This window comes from Octopus bimaculoides, chromosome 11, assembly GCF_046866305.1.
Source record: "Octopus bimaculoides isolate indiv1 chromosome 11, ASM4686630v1, whole genome shotgun sequence".
In the NCBI taxonomy this organism is placed as follows: Eukaryota; Metazoa; Mollusca; class Cephalopoda; order Octopoda; family Octopodidae; genus Octopus; species Octopus bimaculoides.
The window spans coordinates 32,980,714-32,993,733 of record NC_142938.1 but is presented as its reverse complement, the minus strand read 5'-3'; the positions used below and the strand labels follow the sequence as shown (position 1 = coordinate 32,993,733).

Here is a 13,020-nt window from a genome sequence, read left to right as displayed (position 1 = left end):
TATAAATCCAATAGGGGGTCTTCATTCAATAGAAGTAGACCAATGCTGACTTAGAGTGGTCTAGAATAAACTAAAGTGAAACAAGCATGGGATGGTAAAGTATGTTACAAATACAAATTCATTCATTATTAAGGTGGGGGATCAAGATACTATTAAGGTGGGGTGTATAGTAGGTGAATGGATACTTGTGCACTCTATAGTCTAAATTTATGTTAAGAGTTAAGAGAGGTGGCATTATATGGTTATAAGAGAGTGTAAAGGTTGTTTTGAGGAGTAGTAAAATGATGCAATATAATATAATTTAGTTATGTATGGGAGAAGGGTCTTAAAACTCAGATAGCTTAGTTTAAGGGTATTAATGCTGGGTTACATAAAAGGGGCCTGGGTAAGTAAATCTGTTAACCAAACTTAATTACAAGTAGTTTATGCCAACATTAAGAATTGAATTCTATTTCTATGGTGAAGAACTATGGGTGCCATTAATAGAGAAGATGCCTACAATTATTTATATCTAGAGAAGGCAAATTTATCTTTGTACAGGCAGGCAAATTAAAATCTAAAAAAGGAATAATAGTGCATTCAGACAAAACCAAAGACACAACATGGACATAAATACTTATTATGAACTCATCCACAGAGAAATCACAAAAAAATAAAAAGTAGTTCCTAGAAGCACTCTTAAAACAATCAACTTAGACACTAAGAAAATTATGACTGATTACAATATAGATGATAGAACAGAACCTTTTACACCTATTAGACCTTGTATTACAATTAAGGACCATAAGGATAACTTCTTAAGTAACACCCAAGTTAGACTAATTTGCCCCAATAAATCAGATTTAGGAAAACTCAGCAAAGCAATTTTAGTAAGTACCCTTAGAAAAAAAAATTAAACTTGAATTATAGACTAATACCCAAAATGCAATTTTCCAGAAATTTTACACTTCAGTAAAGTCAATGTTGATACGGTTAACACTACCACCATCACTGTTATTGTTGTTGTTGCTGTTGCTTCTGCTGCTGCTGCTGCTGGTAATAACAGCATTACTTATTATTATTATCATCATTACAACTACCACCATTATTATAACTATTATTATCATTATCCATTTAAAACAAGTTTGAATTTATCGATGCTTTGGCAATGCTAAAGCTATTTGGGTGACACAGATTGTGTGTCACTATAAATGCTATGACCTGCTTTTGTTTTCCTCTTTCTTGAGTTGCCCTAAGTTGTTGTGTGGGTGTTTCTATAGCATGGTGTATACCATTTTCTATAAGTAGAGACAGGTGTTTTTGTTTGAGTAGAAATTTTTTGAGTTTTATCTTTGGTTTTAACATCCTACACAATGGTACAAATTTTTCTGACTATGCAGTATGGGATATTACGTTTTGTATGTGTTGGATGGCATGATTTAAAGTTCAGGTATTGATGTATGTCTGTGTGTTTATAGTTTATATCGGTGGTGATGATCGAATGATGTCTACAAATGGTGATTTGGAACTATACATCTCATTTGTAAATTGGAGCATTGGGTGTAGTAAGTCCAAGAGAATGTTAAATTCTTCCCGAGTATCTAGAGATTTTGTCCAGATTATGCACACACACACACACACATATATATATGTTTATGTATTTATTTATTGTTTTTATTCATTTATTTACTTGTATACCTCTATTTTCATCCTGTTTAGTACTATGTTGGTTAGTCTTTTCTGTCTTCCTCCTTTTTCTCTCCATCACATTCTCTCTCTTCCTTTTTTCTTTCCACCACTAGCTTGCTCGCTTTTTACTTCCTTCTCTAAATACTAAGAAATTACCTCACCTTATATCTAACTTGAGATATTTCAATATCTCTAAGAGAATGCAATAAAGTGTTCTTTAGATAATTCATTGCAGATGATCCAGTTGCACTTGAAATATCCAGTGCTGTGTTCCAGTCATCTACAATGGTGAAACATATGTAGGATCTAAATGTTTATACTGGTGTTTATCTTAATTTGCACTGTATATATATATATATATATATAATGTATTGTCTTTACAAACAAAATATTGTGTTGAATCAAAAGTTTTGCAATATTTTTAATAACTTATTTGCTTTATTTGTCAAGTTACAACAAAAGCAGCCTAACATTCAAAGTAGAGGCCATCATGTTATACCATCTGAAGCCACCTTTTTGTCAGTTCTTTGTTCCCATGCTGAAACCAGTTCTTGTCTGAGGCAAAGAACTCATTCACTGAAGCTTCTTCCTCATTTTGGTTGATGAACCATTGCAAATGCAAGAAGTGAGCCATGGATCAGAACAAGTAATAATCCGAGGGAGCTAGGTGTGGCATATAGTCCAGACTTAGCTCCCTCGGATTATTACTTGTTCTGAGCCATGGCTCACTAGGCGTGGCATCAGTTCAATTCCCTCAAGTTCCAGGAGGTTATTCCAGGTTGTTTGAGTGGTATAAGGTAGTATTAGTTTAATCCAGGTTGTTTGAGTGGTATGAGCTTGTTTTGTGTTAACCAATGCAGGGTATTTTTGTGGTATACTGGCATACATCCACTCCAGTTGTTTGAAATGTAGTTTGGCATCAATGGTTTGACTGTCCAGAACAAATTCATAGTGAATTATCCCCTCGTAATTCCACCAGATGCAGAGCATCACCTTGTGTTCGAAACACCCATGTTTGGCGACATGTTTTGGAAGATAGCCCTTGGTTAACCACTGCTTATACATGTTAGGATTGTGGAAAAATATTTCCTTTGGATTATTACTTGTTCCAATCCATGGCTCACTTTCTGCGCTTAAGGAGTTCTTTACTTTGAAGAAAAAGAACTGGTATTAATGTAAGATTAAAGAATTGGCAGAAAGGTGGCTTCAGATGGTACAACACGATGGCCTCTACTTAGAATGCTTTTGTCATAACTTGACAGATAAAGGAAAGAAATTACCAAAATATTACTAAATTTTGACTCAACACAAAACACTGTTTTACTGCAGAATCAGCTAAAAGAGAATGCCTGCAACAATATAAGTGATTTTTTATATTCCAGAGTATCTTTCAACGAATTCATAATAATTTTGTGACTCTTTTAAGACAACAATTACTGGTACTGAATGTCACAAATGATGGTGGACCACAGAATGGGTATGTTTTTAATTTTATTAATATATAACACATGCACATTAAATTTTCCATCTATCTACTTGTATTAGCATTCAACCCTCTTTCTTTCCCTCTCTTTCAACCTCTTGTGCTAAAATACTCTGTTTCTATCATTTTGCAATCTTCACACATCCATCCTGGTTCTTCTATCATTGCTTTCTCTTTTGTTCACCTCATCACAGGTAGTGAGGATACTTTAGTCTTATGGGATACAAATCAACCTTACACGATAAAATGCCTCCAGGACTCTCTGTAACACTGATGATAAATGAACAAAGTCATTCTAGAGTTGAAAAGACTCTTTAGTCTAGTCAACAACTCTACTGTGTGTGTGTGTGTGCACATACATACGCATGTAACAGTTCATATATTGCTTTCATCATTTATGTTCTAAAAAAGGAAAGAACTTGTAAAACTTTTCATATTATGTCATAAAGTAGCTAATAAAAGAAGTACATATACATGCATGTGTCTATAAATTTGTGTATATATACGTATGTAGATACATATATGTGCACATGTATATATATGTGTGTGTGTGTGTGTGTGTGTGTATATATATATATATATATATATATTTATATATATATATAAATATATTTATATATAAATATATATATATTTATATATGTGGATATGTGGGTGGAGGTGGGGGTGTATATATATATATTAATAGTAATGGTATGACAACAAAAAAATGAATAAGACCTCAATATTATGTAAATAGAGGAATTTATCTGTATAATGTGACACAAAGTGGCATCAAAGATTGTCACCTTGTGGGTCCCAGCATTCCAGCCACATTTGGAATCCAGCCTGAAAGTCATTTTCTCTAATCGAGTTGAGGACCTTCTGCAATTCACTCCAGAACTCAATAATACTGTTAAAACGGTGGCCTTCGAGCTGCAATTTCATCCTGGGGAAGAGATGGAAATCTGCAGGTGCTAAATCTGACATAGATTGGTTGTGGAAGCGATACCATGTTTTTGGTGAAAAACTTACAAGTGAGGAGAGCTCAGTAACAGGATGCCTGCATTGTCATCATGAAGAATCCAATTCTTCATGCTCTGCAGATCTAGTCACTTTCACTAAATAGCCTCCCTCAAATGCTTCAAAACATTGCAGTAGAACTCGATTGATAGTCTGGCCCTGGGGGATGAATTCTTGTTGCACAATACCACATTTTCAGAGGTGATGCTTGAGGCAGGTCTTGCAGATCCCTCATTGTCTTCCAGGGATGTTCTTCCACTTTTGAAGTGCCTATGCCACTCAAAACATTGCATACGACCCATTGCTTCATTGCCATAATCTTGCCAAAACATGCTCAGTGTTTCTATAGCAGACTTCCCAAGTTTAACACAAAATTTCCCTGTTGGCTCTTTGTTCTTGTCCATGATAAAATTGCAGACTACAGCATACACATGATCACAAAAACACAAATTTCACAACTTTTGAAGTAAACACAGCAATGTCACTCAGCACACTGCCTGATGAAGGTCAAAACAGAAAGAGGGAATTAGAGATAGAGAGAGTGCATACATATGCATATATACAAATATATAGTTGCATTCAAATACATACCAACATATGCACATATACTTACATACATACATGCAAATATTTACAAGCCTCCTTTTTCAGGGAAGAGATTGTTGCAAATATATACATGAATACACATATATATAATTCAATTTTGGGGGATTAATCGATATGCGGGTATTCTATTTCAGATAATACAAAAATAACCTAATGAGTATATCTGACAGTAAACTCATGGTATCAGTTTGCACATCACAAAATAAAACTTAAAGATATAACCAAAATTACCAGCAGCGTATATAATATACTTCATTAATTATATCCTACTTTAGTTAATACTTATATTTATTAAATATGAAGGAACTATATGTGTTTCAGTATTGGAAGATTACAATATATATACATATACACAACTGTATACCTCTATAATATACATATATAAATACATATATGCAATCGTCAGATTTACAATTATTCCAACACATCTTCAGGTTCTATTTCAAAATATTATATATCTGATTTTACATCCCTTTAAAAATAAGCAATACAATTAAGCATTAAAATTTATAAATTATACATTATAAATATGAATTAGTATATATATATATCAATCATGTAAAATCAAGTATATGTCAAATACAGAATGTGAGATATAAGATTAAACATCAGAATAAAAATGTCTGTGTTTAAATGTGATATATAACAAGAAAAATTCAAATACATATCTTCCTTTTTTTTTTGCTGGTACTAAAATGGTGATTTGAGGAAGACGATAGCAGGGAGCTATGGGTATTTATAGGTGAATAGTACCAGGGGGTGGGGTTATTACATATACATAGTTTTAATTTTAAATTATCCTCTATTATTATTTTCAAATTTACCTATATTGGGAGGTATATATAATTTGTTATTATATAATTTTAGTAATAATTAATTAATATATTTATTTTATTTAAATTATTGTATTATTTCTTTTTATTTATTTATATAGTCTCTTCAAGTGCTTTAGAAATAAAATTATGTGGTTATTTGATTCAGGGGTTGGGGGTTCAATACTCCATTTTATTAACTGTAAAATTACTTCGGTGCCTACATTTACCTCCTCGTTCATCATGTGTGTTTAGTGATTCATCTCAAGACTGTAGTAATTTCATAAATTCAGTTATGCATAATAAACACATTTTATTCCCAATATTATAGGAGTGGGCTCTACTTACTATACTCCAATTAAGTGTGTACTCTCTTTTTCTAGATTTTAATTCCCATATATATTTACTTAAGCCTGTAGACTTACTTAAATTGGGACTTTTAAAGGTCTGGTAGTGTTGGGATATCCTTTTTTTTAATATCATTAGCTGTTGATTCAATATAAGCCTTATTTATAATTTTATTATTATTGTTCTTAGAGCTAACTATACATTTGTAAATTACATTATCAATATTACAATTATTAGAGAACTTACATTTAGTCTTATCACAACATGAACATTTTTCTATATGTTGATTAAGACTTCTATCACTAATATTATGGCTAGAGCTATTATTTATTATGCTATTATAATAATTATTTAATTTCTTATTATTTATAGAGGAAATGATATTGCCTACATTTCTCGATGTTCAGTATCCCACTCTTATGGTTTTGTTGGAAAATATATTTGAATAACTATTGTCCTTTTTAAAAACCAATTTTACTATTTTAAGTGTCTCCTTAATAATATTAGTCATAACTTGATCCCCATACGGAATAATTAACCATATAATATCCTTTTTATTTTTTATATTTTTTATATTATCATTATTAGTAGACATCATCGGTATTAAATTGTTATTCTTAGGTATATTAAATCTCTTTATGTATACTTTACTATGTTTCTTACTATTGCTCATATTCTCATTATCATTATTACTATTATTATTTTTATCTTTATTTAGTATGTTATATTGTTTTTTATTATTATTATTCATATTTTTACTGTTAGATTTATTATTAGTTTTAATAGGAATACTTGTTATATTATTATTATTATTATTATTATTATTATTATTAATGTATTCATAATAATTAAAGAATTTTATATTAGAGTTGTATCCTGCCTCTTTTAATGCTTTATTATAATATGGAGCATGTTTATTAAAAGTGTCATAATCTGAGAATAGCATAGATATTCTTTTACCTATATTATTTATTAAAGCTTCTTTAACTGATTTAGGATAGTTACTTGAAGAATTAATATACTTTAGGTTTTCGTTCAACTTATGGAATGGGTGGATCTTATTAGTGACAGGATTAAGGTTGACATCGAGATAATTTACTGCATAATGCTCATTCTCTATAGATATTCCTAGGCCATTATTCTTAAAGAACTTGTACATTTTCTTCTTAATGCATTCTAATGACCTATTAGTACAATTCCTAGTTATAAGTAGTAGGTCGTCCCTATAAAGACCACCCTCTATATTTGTGAATTCTATTTCTAGTTCAGATAAGAGATATAAACCTACAAGATTGGTAACCTCGGTTGAATCCGGGGCACCCATGGGTACATCAAAACAATCTCTAGTGTCCTTTCTTGCCCATAGTTTATCTTTATATTTTATAATGGACTTCCTTGTGGCCAACACTACTTTTACTTCTTCAAATGACATATTTACCTTTCTCATGGCATATGACAGGGCCTTATTTAAAACCACTTCATTTATAGATAAATAATAATTCTCTATATCAATTTGAAGGAATTTACATCTATTTTTATCCTTAATATTGTTAAACCATTTTATAGTATCTCGAGTACAATTCCAGAGTTTAAGGTTACCTAACTTAATTAATTTACCTCTATATTTATCCAATATTAATTTACTAAGTCTATCTATATCTGACTTGCTAGGGAATATTAATCTTACTTGGGGGTTTGAGTAAAAATCATCCTTATGGTCTTTAATCGTTCTTCTTGGATGAATCAGGACATATGGTTCAGTTCTATTTTCAATACCATATTTAACCATGATTTTTATGGAAATTATGTTAATATCATCTAAATAATTTTTATTAACTACCTTATATTTTTTCATTATTTGCTTTTCTAGTAGTTTATCATAAAGTGGTGTATTCAATCTATATAAATTCCTGGTCTTATACTATAACTCCATCCTGGTTCTTTAATACACTATAACTCCATCCTGGTTCTTTAATATTTCTATTTTCCAAGCTAAGTTGCTGAGCTGCTTGTTGTGTCTGTTAAGGTATTTTTTTAATTTGATATTTTTCACCATATTCCTTATTTTCTCTTCAAAGTCCTGAATAATTCTATTATTTGGAGGTCCCTGCCTAGATTTGAAGTTTCTCTTTATATAGTCTATATTTTCCATTTTAGTATTATTCTTATTAGGATTGTTGTTATTGTAGTAGTGATCCTTCCATTTCATTCTATTTATAAAGTTTTTTAGCTGGTTAATTAGGTCCTGTATATATTTTTTCCTGCTGGGATAGGTATATCCTTCAAAGATGAGTTCCACTCTATCATCTCAATCCTACCTGAACTATCCATTTCTGACATATATAAGAAGTCCTAGTAGCAGAACCAATTGTATGATTAATATAAATAATTTGGGGTCTTATTTATCATATAAATTATGCAATAAATAAGACCCCAAAGTACGATATGTAGATGCATATAACACTGAAAGTTTGCACCTGATTGATTTGAAAATTTGTTATCCCAAATTATTTATATATATATATATACACACACACACACACACACACACACACACACACACAAACATGCATACATGTATATAGTCACATGTGAACATACATTAAGTATATGCGTATATACATTTGTACATACATACATATATGTGTACATACACATATGCACACACATACATATGCACATTAACTCCTATATATGTGAGTCAACACATAGATATTTACCTATATACATGTGCAGATATACATACATAATCATATGCACAGTTACAAAACCTTTTCATAAATGTATATAAATACACTTACATAAATTCATACATTATTACATATGCTTTCACTTACATTTAAAGACTCATGCACATTCACACATCAATATGTACACAGATATAAGCTAAGGATTTTTCTCTTGTTTTTAAATCACCTGATTCATTCATTCATTCATCTAACTCGTCATACTAACATGTATTATCGTAACTTGTAACTATTAATTCTTCAAACCATAATTCCCTAAAATCTTAGTTCTCTGTCCCTGCTTCATGATGTTTTCACTATTGTTCTCTAAAATTTGTATGCATTCTTGTTTTACTTATGTTTCACTGTTGCCATGTCTCTCTTCCCAAGGATAGTAAACTGGCCATTGCTTGTTCACGATGTGCCCATCCATTTCTGCCCCCACCACCTATACCAGAAATCTAATCTTAATACTGGAAACCCCTACAGTGCTCTGCCTCGCTTCTGTACCAGAAGATTTGCATACCTTCATCCCTCCTTCCCTGCCACTAACACTTGCTCACACTATTGCATGCACCAAAAGGTGATATATTACTTTAGGAAATTATTAGTAAATAAACAAACCACCTACCTCTTTCTCCATATATATAATGGACTAACCAATTGCAGATCATATATCTAATTAATTAATTTATACACTGACTTATTTATATTTGCAACAGTAATGCTTATATTTACAATGCTACTCACTACCAATAGCGACAACAATTTTAACGTTTGAATGATGGTAGGTTAAAGCGAGATCAACTGATGTGACATGTCTGTTACCAAACAATTACGGAAACCTTCTTTTCAGGTACCCAATACCATTTCTCCTGCCCATCTTCCCTCTTGCACCCCTTACCCAGTTCTCAGGGTTGGCACTGTTTGTAGGCACATTGAAAAGTAGGTCTAGCAAGATTGTTGAGCTGCTTGAACAGAGGTGTGTTGATGTATGCTGCATCCAAGGGGTAAGGTGGAGAGGAACTTCAGTCAGGTTTTTCACAGGCAAGACACATAGTTATAAAATCTTCTGGGAAGCTAACAGTGATGGGGTAGGTGGTGTGGGCATACTTCTAGCAGAGAAATGGGTGGATAAGATCATAGAGGTAATTAGAATGAGCGATAGAGTGCATAAGCTCATGCTAGTCTTGCAGAATAGCATAGCATCACTTATCTCTGCCTATGCCCCATAAGTAGGCCTACCAAATGAAAAGAAGGACCATTTTTATTATACATTATTTACATTTGACAGATATTTGTCCTCATCTTGTATCTTGTTGGATTCTCTTTCTATCATCATCTCTGGTTATTTTCCTAAGTAATGAAGATAACCTCTCTTTGATTTTGTTATTTAGTTGATGTTTTTTTCCAATGGTTGTAAGGGATCCTCTCATGGACAAGGGCATGTACTGCCCTTTCTGCTACTCTTCTAGCTTTATATGAATCCGTTGGTGTCATTATATTCAAGATAGGTGGTATTAGCTTTGAGTCTCTACATCTACACAGGAAAGTTAGATGGTTTGAAAGACGAGCTAGTTTTTGATGGAGTTTCTCTACATGTCTCCATTGAAATCTAATGTTGGCTCCGTACCGATTAGATAATACAATTCTATATTTAAGAGATAAGGAATATCCGTCAAATGTAAATAATGTACATAATTCCAAATATAGAACTGCATTTTTATTATATTTTCCTGCAAACTACCTCTAAGACGAATGACAGGGATCTCGTCTTCGTAGCTGGGGACTTCAGTGGGCATGTCAGACAGCAGCTTGGTATTTTCCATGGTGTACATGGGGGGTGGGGCATGGAAATGGTTCACAAAATGGAGAGGGAACAAGACTACTGGAGTTCTGTGATGCAAATGACCTATTGATCTGCAACAGCAACTTCAGGAAGCTGACCAGCCACCTGATAACCTACCAATCAGGTGGCTACGCTCACCAGATCAATTACATTCTCATTAAGCAGCAAGATGCATGGTTGCTCTTAAATGCATAGATCCTCCCTAGTGAAGAATGTATTCCCCAGCATAGACTAGTCATTAGTGATTTTAGACTCCGGGCCAGAAGGATACCAAGAAGCAGACCAATCTGGAAAAGAAGGATTTGGAAGTTTAAAGACCCTTCATGTGCTCAGAGATTTAGGGACATCCTAATTGAGAAATTTGATGAAAAGGAGGAAGAGCTACAAACTTGTGACATAGAGGCCAACTAGGAATTCCTGCAGGACAGCTTGCTGAGAGCCACAGAGCAAATCTGTAGCTAGTACGAAGTCCCAACTAGACCTAGGGTAACATGATGGTGGAACGATGTGGTAGACAGGGCCATTAGAGCAAAGAAACAGGCCTGGAAGAGTGGGAGTAGCAGAGAACTGTATCAGATAGCAAGGAGGGAAGCTAGCAGACAGGTGTATCAAGCCAAAGGAGAAGTAGAAAAGAAGAAATTTGCCTATGCTCAGTGCCACGAGGGCCAAAGAACTGAAGTATTTTGGATTGCAAGACAGTGTGTGAGAGAAAATTGTGATGTCATAGGAGAAATGTGTCTGCATGGATGATGGTGCACTTGCATTTAATGATTCTGCAAGGAAAGAGGCTTGGAAATGCCATTATGAAAGATTGCTGAACATGGAGAATGAATGGGAGGGGGAGAGTCTGCCAATTGAGGGACGAGTTACTTGAATCGACAGTACCTTGGTAGATCAAGAAATTAAGGATTTGAAGACATGGATAGCCCCTGGTCCATCAGGAATCACCGCTGAGATGCTTAAAATTAGGTGGTTCATGAAGGAGTCATACCAATGACTGGTGTAGCAGCACCATAGTCAACTGTTACAAAGGTAAAAGTGATGCATTAGATATGAATAATTACAGAAGTATCAAGCTGTTAGATCAGGTAATGAAAGTCACGGAGAGGGTCATAGCCCAACTAATTAGGGAAAGAATTAGTTTAGACGAGATACAGTTTGGGTTTGTGCCAGGGAAAAGCACCACTGATGCTATATTTCTGGTAAGACAGCTGCAGGAGAAATTCCAAGCCAAAGATAAACCTCTGTACTTGGCCTTTGTTGAGTTGGAGAAAGCCTTTGACAGGATCCCCCGATCCCTTATATGGTGGCCAATGTGGAAACTAGGGATAGACAAGTGGTTGGTGAGAGCTGTACAAGCCATAAGGTGAGGGTTGGCAATAAGTACAGTGAAGAATTCAGGGTACAAGTAGAGGTTCACCAAGGATCAGTGCTCAGCCTCCTCTTGTTCATCATAGTCTTCCAGACAATAACAGATGAATTTAAGACAGGATGTCCCTGAGAGTTCCTCTATGCTGATGACTTTGCACTTATAGTTGAATCACTACCAGAACTAGAAAAGAAATTCCAGGTATGGAAGCAAGGTCTAGAATTGAAGGCCCTTAGAGCTAACCTAGTAAAAACTAAAGTCTTAGTTAGTAGAAAGGCAGACAAATCACTAATCCCTTCAGGTAGATGGCCCTGCTCAATCTGTAGAAAAGGCATAGGTAGAAACTCCATAAGCTTTGGAGACATTAAAGGTGCAGCAATATCAGAGGAAGGTTAACAGGGAAACTAGCTTTTGTATGTGGAAGATGCACAGGTGCAATAAACACTGAAAATGTGCAGAAAATAGACTCCATCAACTGCAAGTGGCAGAGAGCAAGCTAGAGGTAGTAGATAGCTTCTGTTATCTAGGTGACCAAGTTAGTTGTGGAGGAGAATGATCTGAGAGTGTAGCTGTGAGAATAAGATTAGGCTGGGCAAAGTTCAAAGAGTTCCTACCGCTGCTGGCAACTAAAGGCCTCTCCTTCAGAGTGAAAGGCAGATTATATGATGCCTGTGTGCGAACAGCCATGTGTGAAACATGGGCTATGACAGCCAAGGGCATGCGTAAGCTTGAAAGAAATGAAGCCAGTATGCAATGTCAGTGTGCATGTTCAACAGTGTAAGCACCTTGAGAGAAAAGTTAGGCATAAGAGGCATCAGATGTGGTGTGCAAGAGAGACGACTGCACTGGTATGGTCATGTGATGCATATGGATGAGGGCTGCTGTGTAATGAAGTGCCAATCTCTAACTGTGGAGAGAACCTGTGGTAGAGGTAGACCCAGGAAGACATGGGACGAAGTGATGAAACATGATCTTCAAACTTTGAGTCTCAGAGGCAATGACTAGTGACCAAGACCTTTGATGATACGTTGTACTTGAGAAGACCCATCAAGCCAAGTGAAATTGTAGTCATGGCTGATGTTGGTATTACGTAACTGGCACCCATGCCAGTAGAATGTGAAGAGCACTGTTGGAGCATGGGGCCTCATGGAGGCAAA

General features: G+C 34.3%; 1 protein-coding gene across 2 annotated transcripts in view; it reads left to right on the top strand.

The window, feature by feature from the left end:
- Positions 1 to 13,020, top strand: part of LOC106871767 (vacuolar protein sorting-associated protein 54) — a 484,461-nt gene that overhangs the window by 436,606 nt on the left and 34,835 nt on the right. For both annotated transcript variants that reach the window (XM_089359786.1, XM_089359787.1), the window contains one exon: positions 3,051 to 3,145. In XM_089359786.1, the coding sequence (XP_089215912.1) occupies positions 3,051 to 3,145 (95 nt within the window). The remainder of the gene's footprint in view (positions 1 to 3,050; positions 3,146 to 13,020) is intronic.